The sequence below is a fragment of the Ursus arctos genome, chromosome X (genome assembly GCF_023065955.2).
Source record: "Ursus arctos isolate Adak ecotype North America chromosome X, UrsArc2.0, whole genome shotgun sequence".
Lineage (NCBI taxonomy): Eukaryota > Metazoa > Chordata > Mammalia > Carnivora > Ursidae > Ursus > Ursus arctos.
This window is the reverse complement of record NC_079873.1, coordinates 106072145-106094914: the sequence shown is the minus strand read 5'-3', so window position 1 is coordinate 106094914 and position 22770 is coordinate 106072145. Positions and strand designations below refer to the sequence as shown.

Genomic DNA, 22770 nt, shown 5'->3' with positions numbered 1-22770 from the left:
TCCCTAAATGTCCCCCAACTTTTTTGCAGCCCGGTACCTCCCTGGCCCTCGGGCGCGTTCCCGCGCGCAGCCAGGGAACACGGGCCATCGGGGGCTCCCGACGCCTGCGGCCTGGGCCCAGGTGGGGCTCCGCGGACGGGGGCGCGGCCGGCCCCGCGCGCCGCTCCCCGCCCCCGGCCCCGCGCGCGGCCTTGTGGGTAGCGCGGGGCCGCCAGGTGACAGCTAATGGCGGCGGCCGCCTGAGCCGGCGGGCGGCGCGGCACGGCTCGGCGGCGGGCCCTTCCGGGCTCCGCTCCCCTCTCGCTGCGGCTTGCCCGGGGCGGCGGGCCCGGCGCGCCATGGACAGGCCGGTGGCGGCGGCGGCGGCGGCGGCGGCAGCGGCGGCGGCTGGCAGCGAGGGCGGCGGGGGCCCGGGCCCGGCGGGCGGCAGGAGGCCCCCTCGTGGCGCTGGGGGCCCCGTCGCCGGCTCCCGGCAGCCCAGCGTGGAGACCCTGGACAGGTAAGCGGCACCCGGGCTGCCGCGGTCCCCGCGCCCCGACCCCCGAGGGCCCCGCGCGCCGCGCCGGTCGAGGCCGGTCGTGCCCCACTCGGTGCCCTGCCGGGTCCCCCTCCCGCCCCCGCCTCCCCGAGACCCCGGACCCTGCCCCCACCTCCCGGGCCGAGCACCTGGCTCACTTCCGCCTCGCGGGCTGGGGCTCCCTGCGCCCCTGAGGGGCTTCGCAGCTGTCAAATCTTCTCAGTGCGTCTTCCCGCCGCACCTTGGAAGATGCCTGGCTGGCCTTGCTGCGGCCACGGAGCCTTTGGGAGGAAATTTCACCCGGGCTCTCCTCCTTTCCCGTGGCCTTCCCTCCTGGGGTTGGAAGACCAAAATCCCGCCGCCGCTGCTTGAGGGGTCTTTGACGTTGGGGTTGGGAGTGGGGACTGGAGGACGTAACCCCGTGGCTGCTGGAGCCGGTGCAGATGGAGGCAAAGTTACCCTGATTTGAAAAGCTGGGATGGAAAACTTCCAAGCTGCTCCTGATGCAAGAACACACAATCGTTTATTTCAGTCTTTACACTTTGAAGGAACCCGGTTCATTGTTTCGTGAACACATGAGCCTGCTACTGCTTCTTAGGCAGTTGCAGAGCCAATATAAATCAGAAGTGAAAACCAACCATGTCCAACTGGAAGGGCCATCTTAAGGCTCCGAGGACAAGCGATGGGTTGGTTATCCCATAGCCCGGAATATCCAGTTTTCCCACATCTTGGCTATTTGGCTGGCACGAGAGTGCAGTCAGGCGAGACAGAGTGTTGTAAGGCAGCTTGGTCAGTTTCAAATGCACATACTTGCCTGTGTTAGTCATAACAGAGAGCTGAACTTTTGGGAGTTTCCCGAAGCATAGGAACAACAAGAAACACTCCCTTTGTTTCTGACTCTGTAATTACACTGTATTTTTGCCAATTAATGGTGCAAGAGGTCAGCTTTACTGAGAACTAATCACAGCTAAGATAGTACTTGGAATGGTCAGAATTCCACTCATTTGCAGATATTCTACAATGTATGAGGGCTTGGAGAGTTAGAGAATAATACAAGATGGCTTTTGCTCTCTCTGGCTTACCATCTAGTGAAGAATATGAACAAACCAGCAATTTAAATCGAATGTGCTGAGTGCTGGGGTAGGGGTACACACAGAAGTACTCAGGATGGGGATCATCTGAGAAGCTTTTTAAGTACTCCAGGTGACCAGGCCCCACTCCTTAAGGCTTCTGATTCAGGAGATTCGGGGTGAGGGCCAGGCGGTAGTATTTTTCAGAAAACCTCTGCAGACTCAGTTGTGATCCACTGCACTGTGGGCACATGGAGGTGAGGTGTTTGATTTATTTTTAGTGGAGGGGGGCTGGGGATTATGGTCAGTTAAGGGAAGGAGGCCTTCTGAGGAAGCTGACATTTGAATTGAATGGCGACGAATGAGAAGTTAGCCAGGGGACAGGGTGGGGAGGACTTTTTGGCCATGGGAGTGGAATGTGCAGTCGTGCAGGCGATACTAGACATGGGGAACTGGTAAGACAGAAGATGTGTGGGAAGGCAGGGGCCAGATCTTGAAGGGGCTTGGGTGCCTTTCTAGGGAATTGTGCTCTTATCTTCTTTGCCATTCTTCTCAGGAGCATGGTTCTGTGTAATCCAGTGCTGGATCCAAGGGCAGATTCTTGGGTCCCACCCTAAGTCTAGTCTGTCCACCTCTGGGGTAGAGCCTGGAATTCTGCACTTTTAACAACTACCTATAGCTGCAAGTAGGTTGGGCCAGGTGGTCTCTCTTGCCCAGGATGGTGCTGGTTTACTGGTGGAGCAGGTGCAATTATTAATAGCGAGCATACTCCTTCAACTCACAGTAGTGTCTTGGTTTGGTTGGGAAATTATGTGGTCACCCTACCTCTAGGGACCACAAAAGGATTTCCATCAGGTGAGCTACGGATGGGATTGATGTTTGAGAACATTCGTTCTGCAGTGGTGTGGTGAATGGACTGGAGGCAGGGAGTCTTACCACTCGAGTAGCCTATGGAAATGCTAATCATTCGCTCACTTATATATGAGCGCCTGCTCTGTGTCGGGCACTGTGGGAGTCTGGAGGATTTGACAGGGAACGGACACACACAAATCACTGCCCTGGTGGAGAGTATGTTTGGTGATAGAGGCAGACAAAAAACAAGTAAACTGTATTCTCTGTTAGATGGTGACAAGTGCTAGGGAAAAAGTAAGTTGGGAGGGGGATATGAGGTGTTGGGGGCCTGCAGTTTGGGGGGTGAATTGGAATTTTACCCAGGATGGTCAAGGAAAGCCTGGCTGAGAAAGGTGACATTAAAGTACTGCCCCTAAAGAAGGGAGGGATCCAGTCATATAGATATTGAGGGGCACAGCATTCCAGGCAGAGGCCTGTGCACCCCGGGTGGGAGTGTGCGAAGTGTGCAAGGATCAGCAAGGAGACCAGTGTCCCTAGTGGGGAGGGAGCTAGGGAGAGAGGAGTAGGGGTTGAGGTCAGAGAGGTCACAGGGACAGATGGTGGAGAGTCGTGGGGATCCACTGGGGCTTTTGGAGCAAAGGAGTGGCATACTCTGGTGTAGATTTCAGTGAGCTCCCTCTAGCTGCTTTGTGGACAACAGACTGAAAGGGGGGAAGGGGTTGAAGCAGAGAGACTAGCAGGTAGGAGACTATTACAGTCATCCAAGTGAGAGAGGATGGTGGCCTAGACAGAGCATTGGGGTAGAGGAAGGGAGAAGTGGTCAGATTGTAGATATAATTTGAAGAAAACCTGCAGGGTAGAGCCAATAGGGTTTGCTGAAGATTGGTTGTTGGGTAGGAGAGAAGAATCAAGATGCCAGGATTTTTGGCTTGTGGGAAAATGGTGTTGCCGAGATGAGGAAGCCTCTGAAAGGAACATGGTTAGGAAATTAGTAGGCTCTCGGCCCTAGACATACTGGTTCTGACATGCCAGTTGTATGTCTCAGAGCAGAGGTCAAAGAGGCAGTTGGTTTATATGGACCTGGAGTTCAGGGGTGTTGTCGGCGCTGGAGACCTAAATTTGAGAGTCTTTGGCCTAGAGATGGGGCCTAAATTCAGGAGGCAGGAGGAGAACACAGAAGAATGATGGGTGTCTGGAAAAGGGAGTTGCAGTTAGGAACTGAGTAAGGTGCATTCTCAGGATCCTAGCCTATGAGAGTGACGTGGCTTGGTGAGCATTCAGATGTGAGAGTGAACTGAAGTGGGGGGCGGGCTCCAAGGTCGACCCCAGCTTTTGGGCATGGGGTACCGGGGTAACTAACTGACTGTGCTCTTCCCTGACCTAGGAAACACAGGGATGGGGGAGTGGGTTGCAGGCTGAGCACCTGATGCTGGTTTCGACAGGTTGAGTTGGCAGGGTCTCAGGACCGACTAGTACAGATGTCTCCTTGGATCGCGGGCATCCAGATCAGGAGAATCCAGGTTGGAGAAGCAGAGCTGGCCTCCTCCAGGCTGCCGGTGGTTCTTACTACCAGGAGAGTGGTGGGAGATTGCACAGGGGGGCCTGGCCTGCCTTCTGTGATCTGCCATCGTGACAGGCTCTGATTCATACTCTTCTTTGAAGAGTGACTCCTAGAGTGGAACCTGGCAAGGTTCAGCCTTGCCCCACGGACTGAGGAGCCCTCCCCTCTCTCCTGAATACTGTACTTCATGACGACAAAGCTGCGGTCCTGCAAGAGGATGTGGCTTGCTCAAGGTCACAGAGCTAGCTAGTAACAGAAGCAGGACTCGGATCCAAGCCTCCTGTCTACCAGCCCACTATACCATGCTGTTTGTGACTGTGTTGGCCAGGACACTTCTGGTTGCAAGTGACAAAAAACACAACTCATTCTAACTTAAGCCGAAAAGGAAATGTCTTGGTGCACATTGCTGCTGCAGACGAGGAAAGATGGCCACAGGCACATTTGGAGCCAGAGTTGCACACAGCATTGTTGGGGCTCCTCATCTCTTGCTTTTTTCTTGTCCCATTCTTTATCTCTGTGGGTTCCTCAAGGTGGTGGGGGTGGGGAGTGGCCTCCAGCGGTGCTTGGGATCTAAGAGGAAAGCCTGGGACTGGCCTGGTCCAGGTCACTCCCCTACAGTCTTCTCAGGAAGAGCAAGGTTTAGCCCCACTCTCCTCCCCCCCGAGAATCCTGTGAAGTGGGGAAGTACAGTTTCCCCCAGTAGAGAAGTGTCCTTATCAGAAGAAGGAGGAAGGGATGCTGGGCAGATGGTAACAACAGGTCACCCACAGTGGGTGACCAGGCAGGTTCCTACTGTTAGATTTGCAATCAGGGGTGGGTGCTGGCAGGGAAGAAGGCATTGTGATGAGAAAAGTATGATATAACTGGCAATAAAGGGGACTTAGCCTTTAAAAAAGAAACTAAAATCCCTCCCCTTTCCCTCCTTTCCTCTCAGTTAGAAATTGTAGTAAATAGATTTATGACATATGATAGGAATGTCTGCTCATTCAGTGCATGTTTTTACTTATGTTTTCAGCCCTGCTGCTTACCCCTGGGCTATCTTGATCAGAGGCAGAAATTTAGATCACTAGTAGAGAACATTAGATATCTTCATTTTACTGTTTAGGTTATTTCACATACTGCCTAGGGATTCCACTTTTTTCAGTCTTTCCAATGTATGAGTGTGGATTTAATTAGTGATGAGATTTTTATAGGTGAAAGCTACCTGCAGGGTGAACTTTAATGAGCATCTTTTGCCCTTTGCTTGATTCCTTCAGTACTTTGATGAGGAGCCTGGCCCCTTGGGGGCAATTTTTAATTCCCTCACTGCCTAGTCTGCTTCTGTGTTCCTTTAGGTCAGGTGGGCACAGCCAGACCACTTACCAGTCATGTGACCTTGGTCAAATGCTGGAGCCTTGCTTTTCTCATCTGTAAAATGGGCCACTATGAGGCTTTGGTGTGTGGAAATGCAGAGAGCACCATGCAAGCGGAAGATGCCATTTTCCTTGCAGGACTGTGTTCTCGTATAAGGCAGTGGCTGGCCTCTGTGGGGCTGGCCTCTGTTTTGCCTTACAGTTCAGTGAGTCGGTCACTCTTGGTTGTGTTGTGTCCTGGAAGGACAGCCTCAGTGGAGCTGGAGGCAGGCCCACCACGTTTTTTTTTTTTTTTAAAGATTTTATTTATTTATTTGACAGAGATAGAGACAGCCAGCGAGAGAGGGAACACAAGCAGGGGGAGTGGGAGAGGAAGAAGCAGGCTCATAGCAGAGGAGCCTGATGTGGGGCTCGATCCCATAACGCCGGGATCACGCCCTGAGTCGAAGGCAGACACTTAACCGCTGTGCCACCCAGGCGCCCCAGGCCCACCACGTTCTGATAGGGCGGGTCACCTCTGGTGCCTCAGTTTTCTCATCTCAGAAACATGTTGGCTGGTCCCTGATCTGCCTTCTTATCATGCTGTGGTTTTGAGGCTGTGATATCATAACAGACCGGAAGAGCCTTTGTAAGCTGTCAGTGCACTTACAGAAATGTAAGGTAGCAGTATTACTACATGCAGGATGTCATTTGTCTAATCTGGTCTTTTTAAACTCACATAATCAACTGTTCCATTAAAAGTCTATTTGAAAAACATATGCCATAAAACAACTATTTCACTTTAGAGTTAATATTCCATATACATTACATTAAGAATATTCACTCCATATAGTTGTAATATAGTAAAATGCCATTAAATGATAGAGAATAACATGCTTAACTGTCTAATGCCTAGACTCTTAAACATAAAAAAAATTGATTCATTTAAAATCAGCCTGGAACCTAATCTTACTTCCTGATTGTCAGTATTTCAGTTCTTATATTAAATGTAAAGGTAACCAAATAGTCTGATAAAAGTTTGTTTTCTAAAAAAAAGTACAAATATCCCTAGTCAGTGCTCATTTTTTTTCACTGAGAGCTGAGTCTTAAAATATTTTAATCACACTATTTCTTTTAGTCCTACAGGATCACATGTTGAATGGTGTAAACAGCTTATAGCTGCTACAATTTCTAGTCAGATTTCAGGTTCAGTGACATCAGAAAATGTATCCAGAGACTACAAGGTAAGCAGCATTGAGTCCTTAATTCATTTTCAATGTACCAAGAAGCTTTGCATTTCTTTAAAGATTTTGTTTATTTATTTATTTTAGAGAGCAAGCGTGCATGCGTGTCTTTAAAGATTTTGTTTATTCATTTATTTTTAGAGAGAGAGAGCACGTGTGTGTGGGATGGGGGCCGGGGGGAGGAGCAGAGGGAGAGGAAGGGGGAAAGAATGTGAAGCAGACTCCGTGCTGAGCGTGGAGCCCAACGTGGGGCTTGATCCCACAACCCCAAGATCATGACCTGAGTTGAAACCAAGAGGCAGCTGCTTAACCGACTGAGCCACCCAGGTGCCCCTGGAAGCTTTGCATTTTTAATTTGAGTGAGACTTTGGCCCCTTGATGCTCAACAAACATTTGCTTGGGAACAAGGGTGAATGATTTTCTGTTAGATTTGAACTTCAGGGGAGAATTTTTACCAGAACCTTGTATATGTACTCATGGTTTTGTAATTGAGAGGAAAAACTGTCTTTAGGATCCTTTTTTTAAAAATTCAGTTCCATTTGGTTATTTAACTGTATTACATATTGTGTTTTTACATTTTATTATAATAAATGCCTATATTTTCTTCGATCATATTCTGAACTTCAGAGAATGTCTGATAGTCAGTACCCCACCTTCACAATTTGCGTCTGTATTTAGGTACTGCCTGTGGGTAGTCAGCGCTAGCAGTGATACTACAATGCAAAAAACTGCACAACTCCAGAATGTTGTATGGGCAGCCTCATTTTTTGGTCCTTAATTTGTATTCTCTGTTTATTCTCAAGTTGAGAGTGATAAGCTCCTTGTCAGCAGAGACTGGGGCTCTTTTACTCACCACTGCTTCCCCAGCACAGTCCTGGAATATAACAGGTGCTCAGTAAATACTTGTTGAGTCAATTAACAAATTAAAAACTTATGTGCTTCATCTTTGTTAAGGCTAAGACTAACCTTGTTTTAATGTCAACAAACTATTAAACCATGCTTATGTTGCAGTAGTAGCATTTGCCTGAATTGCGGTTTCAGTTTGTTATAGTTATCTGTGCCTGCTTGTAAAAGATAGTAGATTTTCACAAGTATGGGTGAGCTACATTTGGTATCCCAGACTACCCTCAGTCAACAATCTCTCAAAATCATGGTCCTTGCCAGGCACCAAGTCCTACAGACAGTTCAAGAACTATAATAAAGATCCTAATTAATTCTTAATACATGCTCCTTGCTTAAGGGCTCTGGCCTCCGTTCCTCTTTTCTCTCTCTCATAACGCACCAAGTGCAGAAAGTGATTCAAGAGGCCATATAATTGAAATTTGGCTATCATGCTGTACTTCATCCAAGCCATCTGATGCTGTTGATTAGGACTACCAGAGGAAGGCAGGGCTTTGGATTAGTAGAAATTGGATAATCTGCTCAGCCAGAAGAGTGACGACAGTATGTCACTCTCAGTAGGTTTCCCTGCTATCTGGTTTTCATGTTTGTCCACGTGGGACCAGCTGGGGTTCCTGGTGTTCCAAATCCAGCTGGGCAGATATGCCAGCTGCAGGTGGGAGGAGCATTTGCCGCATCCCTGATGCCTGAGTGGCTGGTCGCTGAGCAGCTGCCGACCCCACCAGTCCCAGTGGCCCTGGTGCCCCGTCTTAGCTGAGAAACTGCCCCACTGAGTGGAGAGGCTCAAGAACCCATATTAGCGGAGAATAGCTCTCAGGCCTTGGAATGATTTTCTTTCCGGACAATTAGGAGTTAAGTGTAATGTTTTCATTATGCTTGAATATTTGTTAGTGTTGTGTGGGTTCTATAAAAGGCTGAATGTTGACTGTATGCATAGCTTTCTAACCTCTACATTAATAGATCAGACTGAATCTGTGCTTTAACACGAAGCAACTACATTTTTTTTAAATTTTAGTCTATTTACAAATTTTGTGTAACAGAATTAGCTCATGTTGGAATGGTTTAACAGATGGCATTCTGGAAAAAAAATAAGGCTTTTCTATATTTTGTAAATTGAATTTTGGGTACCTACGTCAGATCATAGCTAAAGCTTTTGATGAATGATTATAAGAGAACATGTTTTCTAATTGTCTTTGTTATATTTGCCCTGTAGCCAAGTCTGTGAAGTCAGAGTTAAATTTATAATTCAGGAGTTTTTCTAAGAAGAGTTTTTTAAATAATAAAAGTGTAAAATGTTTCTAAACCATAAGGCTAATTTTATATGCTACTTATAAAGTAGTTCTTAAAATCGGAATACCCAAGATGGGACCGTGGAACACCGATGGCATGGGAGCCATTGCATGTTGTCTTTCCTGATGGTCCAGACACAATTCCTTGAGGATTTAATTTGCAGTCATCAATCAATAATATTTCAAATTATCTCCTGTGCAGATATCTTATTTAAAACCCACACACAATATGGGGGTTAATTTATTATAGGTTAACCTTGATGTCAGTAATTAAATGGGAGCAGGTGTTTCTGTAGAGCTGAGCACTTGCACCTTGGTTTGAAATGCTGATTGTCTTTTTTGTTGTAGGCTGCTGAGGGTGGTGCTACATCCTCCTCAGCAACCCTTGAGCACATATAGGGCTCATGGTTTTCTAATACTTTTTTTGTTGGATTTGTAATACTTTTTGAGATATAATCCATTTCAGCCTTAAAGCAACCAAATGAGATAGCTTTTATTGTAATCATCATTTAATGGATGAGGAAACCAAGGCTCGGAGATGTCAGATGACTTGCTTAATATCACATAGTTGGACTTGGGATTTTTTAGCAGGACAGCTATCCCATTGAAAAGCTAGAGTGCATTGAAAATTTTGTTCCCCTGCCCTGTCCACTGTTTTTCAAAATGTGGCCCTTGGGTTTTCCCACATCAGCACTCCCCAGGGTGTCTGTAAAAATGCAGCTTCTATGGTCTCCATCCTGCCCAGTGAGTCAGAATCTCTGTAGGTGTGGAACCAAGGGCCTCATATATTTCTTAGGTATAAAAAATCTGAAACGCTAGGCTTCCTAGGTTTATAGCTCTTGAAATTGGTGATGGGACCATACGTTTCCTGGTACATTCCTACAAATCTGAATAATTAGCAACTCGTTAGGTTTTTGAGAACAGTTTTATTATTCATATCATAAATTGACAATAGGCTCAGGGTCAGATCACCCAAACTATGATAAGACTATCACTTTTATCACATGAGATAAACTTAGATGGTATGTCTGTGGACATGTGTTCACAGTTATATAATTATTTTAAATATGTGTTAGAAAAAGTAGCACATTGAACTTGTGTTTTAATGGATGTGATTGTGTAGAACTAGGCAAAGTATGAAAAAGGAGTTGATTTAAAGTCAATATAAATACTAATATTAGTATAGGCAATGTGGAGATAGAGCAAACCAAACTTGTAGAGATGGTATGTGAAATGACAGAAGTTTGGGAAACATTGTCCTAGCTTAAAAGGTAAATAGCCATTATGTTGAATTGTGGATCAACTAAATTAATAAATGTATGCTTTAATACCAAGTCATGCTGAAGATTTGCCTGATCATTAAGATTACTAGAAATGTAATAAAATGTTTTGTTTTGTTGGACCCTCTCCCATGCCCCACTACCAACTCAACTCAGTTGCTTTTCACTTATACTAGGCTAACAAAGAGTAAAAGTCTCTCTCTAATTTGTCAAAGATTTTAAGAACAGGATCTGAATGTAATGTTCCATAGATTAGATGAAATAATACGGTTACAAATTGTAATGAAACTTTTTGGGAGCTGTTAGTAGAAGTGACCTCATCATCACCATCATCACCTCTAATCCTCTGCTCTCGTTTCTCCTCCCTCATTCATGCACACACAGTAGCTAGATCTTTTCTTTAAACATTTGAAAGAAAAAAGAGAAAATAGAGAGGTTTCTGTACTATGTGTTATCATTTAACAAGTTGGTATGGTGAGTAAATTCTGGATCCTAAACAAACATTTCCAGAAGGGCTTTGGAGGGAAGTAAGATGCAGTGTATGGAAAAGGCTTCATTATGCTTGAGCTAGGTTTTAGTTAACATTTCTTAAATTGAGTACTAGTCTATGAAAAGAGAAGCTCGAACATGATCTTTCAGAATCCATGGCCATAATCCATTGTTGATAGCATGGCCTCATGATCTATTTATTAAATCGGAGTTTGCAAAAACAAAGGTCTACAAGCTAGGCAGACATGGGAGGAGGCAATGGAGAACAGCATGTTCCCTTAAAAACAATTTAAAAAACACCCTCCTACTGCCTGTTTGAGCAATAGGCCTCCAGTTTGTAACCACTGCAATAGAAAAGCACCATCTTATCTCCCAGGGTTACTTGTGGGGAAAAATTATTTCTTAAAAATATCAAGATTTCATAAGTCAAAGAAAGACAGATAGGATATGATTTCACTCATATGTGGAATTTAAGAAACAAAACAGATGAACATGGGAAAAAAGAGGCAAACCATAAAATAGACTGTTCACTCTAGAGAACACACTGAGGGTTGCTGAGGGAGGTGGATGGAGGAATGGGTGAAATGGGTGATGCGGATGAAGGAGAGCACTTGTGAGGAGCACTGGGTGTTTTATAGAAGTGATGAATCACCACATTCTACCCCTGAAATGAATATTACACTGTATATTAACTAACTGGAATTTAAAAACTTAAAATTGACAAGATTGCAGCTTCTGCTTCTGGAAAGATGGAGCCAATGTATGTTTTCCTATTCTTCATGCTAAGTACAACCCAAAACCCTGGACATAAGCTATAAAATAAACATAAGTGCTCCAAAAAAGTAGAAGGCAGCATACTGGTCAGGCATCTCAGGACCCATGGAATGACACTGCGGTGAGTCCCTGGGTTTTGTTTCTGCCACATATGTCCAGACTTATTGCTGAAGAAGCCAGCAACCCAGAAATGCCAACAGGCATGGACAGTAAAAGCCTACTCTCTCAAGCCAAAGGACCAGGAAAGGGACAGCCTAGGAAAAAGAAAACTTGTAGGCGCTCACCACTGTACTCCAGCCAAACACCACAGAAAAAGTTGTGGCCCCACACCCACCCTGCCAGAAAGGCCAAGTTGGGAGCTTTGATGTCCCCCCCCTTACCAGGCTGTAATGAGGCACACCAAATCCATGTGGTGGTGGTGTCGGAGGAAGCCTAGTGGAGACTCAGACTTTCATGGCCGCCCGTTGGTAAGGAGGCTGTGCCTCCGCTATGGTGTCAGTGGAGGCCGTGTCGGGGGCAGTAAAGAGGTGTCCATGCCACCGCCAGCCAGGGAGATATCCGTAGCAGCCTAGTGGGGAGCTGGAACTCTTGCCCCCACCCAGCAGTAACCAGGAATCCCCCATCCTCTGGTGTCCATGGAAGCTGAGTAGGGAACCTGGGGGGGTTCTTGTACCCCTACCTGGCTGTAACGAGGCGGTACCCCCGCTTCTGTTGCAGCAGTGTCCGAGAAAGCCAGCTAAAACAGAAGGTCTAAATAAGATCCATACTCTTATAACTAATACTCAGAATGTTCAGATGGCCATTGGAAATCACTCGCTATACGACAAAAGAGAAAGATCTCAAACTGTATGAAAAAAGAGAATGAATACGTGACAGAACTGAGATGACAGATGTTAGAGTTCTGTGAAAATGATTTTAAAGAAGCCATCATAAAATTGCTTCAATAAACAATTATAAATATGCTTGAAACAAGACAGAGGAAGCGAGAGAAAAGAAATAGGAAAGTTTCAGCAAAGAAATAAAAAAGAACCAAGTGGAAATTTTAAAACAAAAATACAGTAACCGAAATTTAAAAACTTCAATGCATGTGTTCAATAGCCCAGTAGAGAGGACAGAGGAAAGAATTGGATGGGTCTTAAGGGAATTAACATTGAGTCAAAAATGCCACTCTGCAAAGGTCGTGTACTATATGATTCCATTTATGTAACAGTCTTCAAATGACAAAATTATAGTCATGAACAGATTACTGGTTGCCAGGGGCTAAGAAGGGGAGGGGCTGCGAGGGAAGCTGATGTGGCTACAGAAGGGTGACAGTAGGCATCCTCCTGGTGATGACATTGTTCTGCATCTTGATTGTATCAGTGTCAATTTCCTGGTGCTGGCATTGTTCTGTAGTTCCGTAATATGCTGCCATTGGGGAAATTGAATGACATGGTACATGGAATCTCTGTTATTTCTTACAACTGCATGTGACTCTACAATCATCTCAAAATTAAAATTTAATTTTTAAAAAGTAAAAATTTTTACAGACTGCTGAATGATTCTGTATTGCATGTAAAATAAATCTTGTTTAATACGTCTAAAACTCATGATATATCAGAAGTATTATTTAAATGAAACAAAGTTATGCTAGTAAAGATGGTAGAATTTAGTTAGTGAAGGATATCAGCAGTTATCAGATCTCAGTTTACTAGTTCAGTTACAATATACTCATCCCTTTCGTAAGTGGCAGTTGGGGCCAGCATATTTCATCGCAGGTGGAACTGAACATGAACAGCCCCTTCATCACCTTTCCCAGAGGGCTTCAGAGAGTGGAAAGTGACTGTTGCAGGCTAGAGTTTGACAAAGGGGGTCAGGCAAAATTCAGGTGTGGCCGGTTCCCCAAAGACCGAGGTTATATTTTCACGACTGTTAAGATTTGTCTTCACCTGCCCTGGGCCTCTGACTCTAGCTAGTCAGTGACCACCAAGCTAGGTAGAATTCTGGTTATTAAGACACCAACAGCAAGAGGAATGATCTCCTGAGCCAACAGTTCACTCTTCAGAGCAGGGTACAAACCTCTTCTTTTTAACTCATTTTGTAGTGATCTGATAACTACAGTGCAATTACTTTGTTTGTAGGCTTCATGCCTGAAATAGAAACAGTGGTGTTTTTACTTCAGTATCACAGTCTTTTCTTGAAAAGAAGCCCCTTAGACGCATAAGTTCTAAACAGGTCACTTGTAAAACACTGATACTTATTTGACTTAGAATTGTCTTATGTGGCTTATCAAAACGATCATAAACTTTGGATTCAGAGCACTTTGCCTTGAGTCCCAGCCCTGTAGTTGATGAGCTGCCCAACAAGTTATTGAACCTTCTCGAGCTTCAGTGTCCTCATCGGCATGAATGGTGTTACAGCAGAGGTTTAATGTATTAAATAGGGCAGCCTATGCATGAGACACACGCAGTCGTCCTTTACTCTGCTCTCCCTACACAAATGTGTGTGTAGGTACAAACCAATACTGCAAGAGCACGGTCTGATTGCTGAACACCCGTCCACTTCCACAGTCATGATGTGAGCACCTGTTACGTGCAAGGGGCTGGGCTGCACGGAATTCCTAATAGGGGAAAGAGACCCCCAAAACATATAGTTCAAGTGGGACTGTGGTGAGGCTTGAAATAGATGTGTAAACAAGACATGGTGAAAGGAGTGAAGAGGACAGAGCAGAACATTCTGGGCATTAAGCTGTGAGGGCCTTTGTCAACCTTCAGAAGGGGAACAGGATGGGGGGGCGGTGTATTGAGGATAAGAACATGGGTGCTAAAACCAGCCAGCTTGGGTTTGAATTCCCGCTCTGCTGTTGCTGGCCATGTGACATACTGTGACTTACTCCACCTCCTGCTACCTCAGTTCCCTCATCTGTCTCAGGGGGATAATAGTGTCTCCTTCCCAGTGGCTGGGAGGGTCGGGAGGGTTGAGCTGACACGTGTGAAACGTCTAGCACAACACCTTTGACACAACTGCTTGCTGGTGTTTGTATCACTGGCACTGGCTCCATTTGAAAACTTCCTGAAATCCTTCCACACTGTTGGAGTTTAGTGGTGTCAGCTATTACCTTATGAAGAATTAAGACAGGAGCCAAACAGAATTAAGACAGGAGCCAAATAGTGTTAGACCACAATAATTGATCAAAGCTGACTTGGAGAGCCTGGCTTAGGTGTGAGGTCACGGTGGGCCCAGAATTAAACACATGTCCCCAGAGGCAGCTGTAGACACCTGTGGCCTCTTCCTCAGGGCAGGGCTCACACAGGCAAACTCGCCACCGGCCAGGGAGAGCAGGACCTACCCTCCTGGTGTGCTGGCAAACAGATCCCAGAGTGCCCGGAGGGGCGAAGAAGAGCACCCCATCCTCCTTCCCAGGAGCGAGTGGTCAGCGGGAGCCCTCGCCTCTCTGGTGCGGAGTGCCCAAAGGATGTCTTGAAAGGAACCTGAGAGCAGAGGAAGGGAGTTTTAACCCCAATGCAAACTTTTATACAAATTTATATCTTGGTTCTTGTCTGGGGAAAAAAATCACTGTGTACCTCTCTGCTACTCACACTATACACATAGAACCCTTCTGATGCCAGATGTGTGGGTTCCCCCCCCCACTGTCCAATTGTCCAACACCAGTTGGGTGTCCTACAGTTCAGTTCCATTCTAACACTAACTGGAGTTAGTGTAGACCCCACAGGTTAAGGCCTCAGTCCCACTAGATTGTCCCTCAGTTCAGACACCAATGAAAGTAGTAGGCCCCTAAATTCCCCATAACTTCTGCCCAGCTTGGCTACAAATTGGGGGTTTCCAGGACTGCCTCCTTGATTTTGCTCGTTTGCTAGAACAGCTCACAGAGATCAGGGAAACACTTATGTTTACCACCTTATTAGAGGACATGATAAAGGAGACAGTTGAACAGCCAGATGAAGAGATACGCAGGGCAGGATCTGGGAGGGTCCCAGGTGCAGGAGCTTCTGTCCCTGTGGACTTGGGAGGCACCACTCTCCTGGGATGTGAATGTGTTCGAAGCAGAAGCTCTCTGCACCCCATACTACTGGGATTTTTATGGAGACCTCATCACATAGGCATGATCTGTTAACTCACTCTCCAGGCCCTCTCCCTTCTGGAGAGGGGGGCGTGTAGAGCCAAAAGTTCGAAGCTTCTAATCATGGCTTGCTGTTTCTGGTGGGAAGCTCCCATCCTAAAGCCACATAGAGTTGCCTCATTACCACATTACCTGTGTCTTGGTTTTCTCATCAAAAAATGGGGCCAATGATAGTTTTTATCTCACAAGGTTGTTTTGAGAATGAGTTAATATGTACCAAGTGCTTAGAAGAATGGCACTTAAAATCATTCCATGAGTATTTTTTTATGATGCAGCTGCTGCCGAGGGAAAACAATAAAGGAACTTAAAATTAAATTTTCATCAGGAGAGATTGAAAGAGGGAGATAAGAGTTTGAGAAAAGTTACTTGCTCATCTTTTAGGATGGGACATGGATAGACACTGTTTAAAGTTGACAAATCAAGAATTAGAGGTGTAACCTTATTTAGGGTTATGGAGGCAATCCTCAGAATGAGAAATCACTCCAGTTAAACGTGTTTGTCACTAGGGAATGAACATGGTCAGAGAAGGGAGACCTATTTTGAGTTCATATTGCCATCTATGCCCCATTTTGCGTTATTTACTAACATAGGCGTGCATTTTCTTCATTTTGTACAACTTTCTCGAGGTGTAATTCACATATTTAAAGTATACAATTTGATACATTTTGATAGGTACACACCTCTTAATCACCACAATTAAGAGGATAAACATATTCATCACCCCTCCTGCAAAAAAAAAAAAAAAAAGACAGGTTTAGGTTTTTTAGTTTAGTCTATATTTAGGAATTTATGGGCTTTAGGTCTCTGAGCTACAGTATCATCACTTAATTCAGAACCTACATCAGAGGGTATTTTAATGATGATACAATGATGTTTTTTGAAGTCTTTAGCCTTGTATTCATATGATCTTCTTATCTATCCTGAGTGAAACCTATAAAGGTAATAATTGGAAGCTCCGCTGATTTTTTTTTTTTTAATGATCTGTTTCCCATAGAACATACTGTGGTTAGATGGTAGGATTTCTGACTGTGGATTGGGGAACAGACATTCAAGTCTTCCTCACTTTCCATCCGTCCTCTGGGTGTTTTCTCTAGCCAGAGCTTCCCCAATGCTTGCACTGCATGTTCGAGTAGAAGTCACAGGTGAGGGTAAATAAAGCTTGGCTTCCCCCCTCCTCCCCTCCCTCCCCTGCCCTCCCAGCAGAGCCATCTGCCTCTTCCCTATGCAGTAGGGCGAGGGGCAGGCACCCCTTTCTCTGTGGGGAGGCCACAGCAGGGAGTTTCATTTTGGAGTCCTGACTGCAAGTTGGAAATATAATTTCTATAGAAACCAGCTTAAGATTTATGGTTAACGGGTGTTTATGACACCATTAGCACTAACAGCTGAGCCATGCTCTGGGTCAAGTGTGGGGGCTTTTGTGGTTTTTGGGTTCCGTTTTCGTTTTGTTTCTGTGGGCTGGTTTGGGAGCAGAACCGCTGTTTTGTATCATTGTCTCTATGGGGAAAATGCATTCAGTATTCCAAACACACACACAAGTGAACTTTTCAAACACAGCCTGTTCACAATGGCTTATAATGGTACTTGACAGAAGGGTTTTGTGTTTAAAATAATGTAGTTTGTCTTAGCCTAAGGGCAATAAGTTTCTCCAAATCAGAGACTTGCCTGAGAATTACAGGACAAATGTGTTAAGATTGATTTGATAGCGAACAAAACTTGGAGGGCAAATGTGTTAGGATTGATCTGGTTGTTGGTTTAGTTAGAGGATTATTCTGTTCCATCGGGATGGGCTTGTGAGCTTAACAGCATCTTTCACAGGTCGGTAGTAATGTGTCCATGATGATGATGTTCTGTGTTTTAACTAACAGGTTTTCAGGAGGCCCGATATAAGGGTAAGGATATGTGGTTTTCGGCACATAGGCCTCCTACTTGTGCGTCTCTGTGCTTGATAGAACACTCAGTCTATTTAGTGTTCTTTACCTTCTCACTGGGTTTATGAATCACTCAGGTCAACTTGCTCTGCTGTGTCATAGCTTTAAGTGTTCTCTAGAAATGCTTTATTTGTCACGGTGTTTTTATGTGCAGTGAAAGCCAGTGTGTGTGAGGGCAGGATGCTAAAGTTGTTGCCAGCGTGCAGTACTGACTTTTGTTGGGTTACATGAATTCTGACCAAATGGAAATTCATGGCCGGGGCTCATGGCCAGGCCTGCAGAGCCCTCATTTCACCTCGCTTACCATGTAACTCATGCTAAAGAATTGAACAACACCAACACAGTGGTGATTTGCTGTCCGTCCTGTCGAAGTCAGATTTCAAGTCACCTTTCTGTTTGCATGCTGAATCTACAGAGCACAAGTGCGAGTCTTGAGGATAAATTTAGCAGAATCAGTCCCATTTAGTATTTCTTAAAATACAGATGTAGCTGTTACGAGTAGTGGATTGTCGCTTATGTTTTCCTCATGACTTTCCTTCCCTTTATTTCAGAATATGCATAAAGCAAGACAAAGATTGGTAATGTGCATGCGTTTGAACCTGAGTATCAGATGTTGAAAATTAACCTTTTTCCATTCAATGAAAATAAAGTGGATTTTGACAGAATAATGACTTGAGTTTAAAATGGTTAATCTTACTGAAGCCAATGAAGTAGTACAAAAATAAGCAGGTTAAGTCAAATTTTTGTTCTCCTAGTTGGTTTATCTGTTTAACCTTGTTTTCACCATGTTTCCTTATGCTCGTGGGAATCATTTTCTTTCACTGATTCACATTGTTAAGTATCAGTGTTTGCCTTCCCATTTGCATGGACTTCCAAGTACTGTGTGGTTTTTTTGTTGTTTAGTCATTCATTTTTCTGTTTTTAAAAATTTTATCAAAGAATGATTCCGTTTTCTTTGTATTTAAAAAAATTGAAGTTTCAAAAACTGTTGCATTTAAAAAATTACCCTGCTTTGAAGCGTAGCAGTACCAGCTGTGTAGTAAATTCAGTCTGATGATAGAGCATGACAATGTATTAGGTCGCTCTTTTACCATATTGACAAAAATGAAAGGGGGGAAGTAGTACGTTCTTTTAAAGCTTTGCTACTTCTTCCCTGATTGCCTTTTAAAGAAATATAGTCATGGGAACCAGAGTTTCATGAAGAAAAAAATATATCTATGCCAAATTTTAATATTTGCAGCCTCAGAGAGCTGATACAACTTTTAAACGGGGTTATCATCTTGTCGTCTTCAGCATTTATGTTCTTTTACCACCTGCTGAACCGAAAGTCCAATTTTTAAAGTTTCAAAAACGAATTGACTCTATGAAGAGGTTAAATTAAGCACAGTATACCTTTAAAGAGATTGGAAAACACTTAAAGATATATGACCTTTTAGCTGTTTCTTTGAAGCACATTGATGCTGTAATTAGAAACCTTTAATACGGTATTGATTTGTAAAGCACAACATTTATTTAGCAATGATTTACAGATTAGATGTGTATGTATGTCTCCAGCATGTAATCTGTGCATGTGCATGTGTGTGGAAAGCTTGTTAATGCTAGTGGGCTTGAGCCCTGAACAATAGTTCTGTAGAGTATGTGAGTACTTACTGTGTTTAAAATACATGTCTATGAACTGCTTTTGTATTTTGGCTTGGTTTTGCCCTTTCCTTGGTTACTATGGTATGCTTTATGTTCTATGAGCATATTATGTGTCTGTTATTTTGTTTCTTTGCCATATGCTATAGTATTGCTTGATTTTAAAAAAGACCGTACAGTCTTTGAAATCCATGATGTTTGTTTGCTTTTCATTTTTCCGCCCCAACACAAACAGAATAGATACTCCATTTTAGGCTGAGGATGCTATAGATGGCCAGCACGTTATTTCCTTAACTTCAAGGGGGAATATGTTGTGATTTGCAAAGCCGTGAAAGGTGTGTCAACTTTTACATGCTTAGTGTCTCTTTAAAAAAGAACTTCTGTCCTTTCACCTGTCTGTTTGCACGTGTTTCTCTTTCTCCTCTTTGCCTTTTCTTGTCCATGCACCTGGTGCTGTGCAGGAGATTCAGGAAGAACACAATGGCTACCCTTCTGAAGCCGAAGCTGATCAGGTGGCAAGTTCTACGTGTTCATCTGTTTGTAGCTACAGATTGTGTATTTAGAAGCCATTTCATACTAGATTTCTAGATGACAAGCAAATGCCTTTCCACTACGGTAATGCTCTCCTGTCCAAGTTTGGTAGATTCCATTATGACATTATTTGCAAAAATTGGTTTATCCAACATTTTATCAACCAGAAATTTGTTCATCTGTGCCTCGGATTTCCCAGATAGGGTTAGCTATGAGGTAAGGAGCCTTAGTCACAACAGGACTCTGAAATGCCTTTACAGAGATCGACAGATGCATATGCTAAGGGTGCTCCTTGAGGGTGTAGACTGTGCTTTATTCAAATTTGCACAGTCCATGCCCAGCATAGTACCTGGTACCTTGTAGGTATTTGGAGAATGAGTCCATATCGTTTATATTTGTTAATTAGAAGAAAAAAATCATGCATCAAGATTCTTGAGTTCTTACTCTTTGCTCAGTTCCTCAAGACCCTCTGGAGTCTTTTAAAGCAGCAGAACTTTCTCCAAAGCTTGTTTAGAATGTCCATATGTGAAAGCGCTCAGCAGAGCAGCTCCAGGGAAGCATGGCCAGCTACCCCCGTGCTCAGCTGTGCCTTTCCCCAACCCACGCTCATTTGGTGACCCTGGAAGCACCTTGAAGAGCCCGATTTGAAAACCACTGCTTCTGGCATGCAGCCATTATAGAAACTGTCCACCCAGCAGCTTCGATTCATTATGAGAAAAATAACAGGCCAGGGCCATCTGGTGGGCTGGAGTCCTCCGGGACAAATTCAGGGAGCTGGTGGGCCTTCTGCTGGACTTTCAGGGTCACTGGAACAGGATTTGGATGAGATCACCACAAGGAATTCCTCAATTGGGCAACACGTGGAGCAGAGACACCAAGAGGAATGAGTGTTTTCATGAGATCAAATTTTGTCCACAAGAATATTCCGTTCTTTGATTATACTGTACATGGGTTGGATAAATCAAGGGTCAAATCATGTCTTGTGCAACTTGGTAGTTGCAGTCAAAGCTCAATGTAGCACAAGTGTAAGTCCCATTTCCTAACACCAGCTTTATTAAGGGAATCTACTGTACTCACAAAATAACGAGCCTTTAGAAACCATTCTTCTCTTGAATTCCTATGCTAAAGCTAAATGTGTTTCCTGTACAAAATCGAACTTTTATGGGAAAATCAGAAGTAGTGGGATCGTTCGTTTTGTTCTGATAGTTGCTTTTCCATCACTTATAAAGCATGTATCGGATTGAATTATTATTAGTGAAAGGTTTGTCTCACTATGTCTCACCAGCACATTCATGCCTCATATAAATGCACAGGTATTTCAAACCAAATTTGACATCATATCAGAAAAGAGGTATGTTTGATCTTCACCCTCAATCTTGAGAGCCCTGTACATTCTCAGAATGGTCTCAGTCACTGGTGTCTCCCATCTGCAACTTTTTAGTAGCTAGTCCTGTGTTGAGGGCTTGAAAGTATTTGATGCGGCTCGCTATAAAGCTTAGAGTGAATCACAGCCCCCCGCCTCTCCCCGCTCCCCTTCCAGCTCAGTTGATTAGAACAGCTTGCTTTAGTACATATATTTCAAAATAACCTATCCCCATTTATTTTAAAATATAAATTAAGGAATTTAGGTTTATATATGATAAGATTTAACCATTAAAATAAACTTTAACAGTGTAATATTTGAAGTAACTTTAAACTTAGATATTGATTGAACTAGCTTTCTCACTGTAACTATATTATAAAATTAATCACTGGTTCAGGCAAAAGAAAGCAGAATTTCAAATTAAGGGCTCTACGATTGGTGATGTTGTTAGTATTTCTAAAACTGGACATTTAGAAATATAAGTATTGGCTTATGCTCTATTGATAAAAGATGTTTCCAGATCAGGTGTGAGTATAAAGATGAATCCATTAACAATTCATTTACCCTTTAACGATTCTCTATGTCCCTAAAAATTTTGGCTGAAGTGTTTTAAAAATCAATCTAGACCAAAACATCAAACTGAAAAAAATTGTTCAGAGGTAATAATGAACCATTAATCTGTATTATTTTAATAATGTATCTTGATAAGGAGGATTTTGTACCCTCCCTTTAGATCAGACATACCCCAACCAACATTTAGCATGGAATTTGCTTTTTATATTTTGACCTTTTTCCTTTGTTTCTTTTATAAAAATGATAAAACTATGGTGTATAGGGTTTTTATTTTTATTTTATTTATTTTTTATTTTTTTTATTTTTAAAGATTTTATTTATTTATTTGACAGAGAGAGAGAGAGAGAGAGAGAGACAGCCAGCGAGAGAGGGAACACAAGCAGGGGGAGTGGGAGAGGAAGAAGCAGGCTCATAGCGGAGGAGCCTGATGTGGGGCTCGATCCCATAACGCCAGGATCACGCCCTGAGCCGAAGGCAGACGCTTAACCGCTATGCCACCCAGGCACCCCTGTATAGGGTTTTTAAATTGACCTTTAAGTACCATTAGTAAGACATATTGAAGTATTCTTACAACTATGCAAAAAAATTTGTTTTGAATTTTCAATAATTTAGAATTATAAAAGATATCCATTTTAAATATTTTGCTTTACAAAATTATGCTGAAAACATAGTATTGTCTGACCAGTTTTCTGCTGAACACTAGTGGCCTCCCGATGTTAACTGTTTTTTGGAGAAAGCCGCCGCTGATCAGATCGGTATGGGAAATGCAGCATACTCTAGCGCCCTCTTGCTGATTTGGTGTACATTAATATGCTAAAAGACCTTTGTCACTAAAATAAAAAAACAAACCGCAGCTTAGCTTTTCTTTAACCCAGCATTACCCAAACTTGACAAAAAAAAAAAAAAGGCCTATTCACGTCTCTTGGGAATTTAATGCTCTATGAAACGCAGCTTGGGAATTGCTGGGGTTTTGAACACCTTATTCGTATTCATGACACATTATGTCAGAGATGCCGAGGAGAAAGTGACCAGTTTCCTTGGCAGCATGTCACAGGGTGGCAGTAACTTGGAATAGGCCCCGAGTTCAGGCTCTGGTCCATAGCTTTGTAGTCCGAACCTCCATTTTCTCAGCTTTCCTGAGCTATCTGACACTATATCCACCCAAAGTTACAAGAAACTGGCTAGTGGGCAGCAGGGCCAATCTGGACGTTTGGAAATGTGGGCATGTGTCTCTACAGCCATCTAAGACATCATTTTCCTAGTATCATCATAGCCAGGAAGCCTGATAAGTCATTAGCAATTTGCTTGGT

At 43.8% G+C, this 22770-nt stretch overlaps 1 protein-coding gene across 7 annotated transcripts in view; it reads left to right on the top strand.

The window, feature by feature from the left end:
- Positions 1–379: 379 nt before the first annotated feature.
- MTMR1 (myotubularin related protein 1) overlaps positions 380–22770 on the top strand; it is a 65233-nt gene continuing 42842 nt past the window's right edge. Inside the window, exons 1-4 of one of the 7 annotated variants that reach the window (XM_044379863.3) lie at positions 380–499; positions 6470–6575; positions 17293–17316; positions 17907–17933. In XM_044379863.3, the coding sequence (XP_044235798.1) occupies positions 17910–17933 (24 nt within the window). In that variant the 5' untranslated portion in view covers positions 380–499; positions 6470–6575; positions 17293–17316; positions 17907–17909. Of the gene's footprint in view, positions 500–6469; positions 6576–7395; positions 7464–17292; positions 17317–17906; positions 17934–18271; positions 19329–19483; positions 19506–22770 lie in introns of those variants that run through there. The other 6 variants (XM_044379864.3, XM_026487522.4, XM_026487523.4 and 3 more) reach the window with 6 other exon arrangements.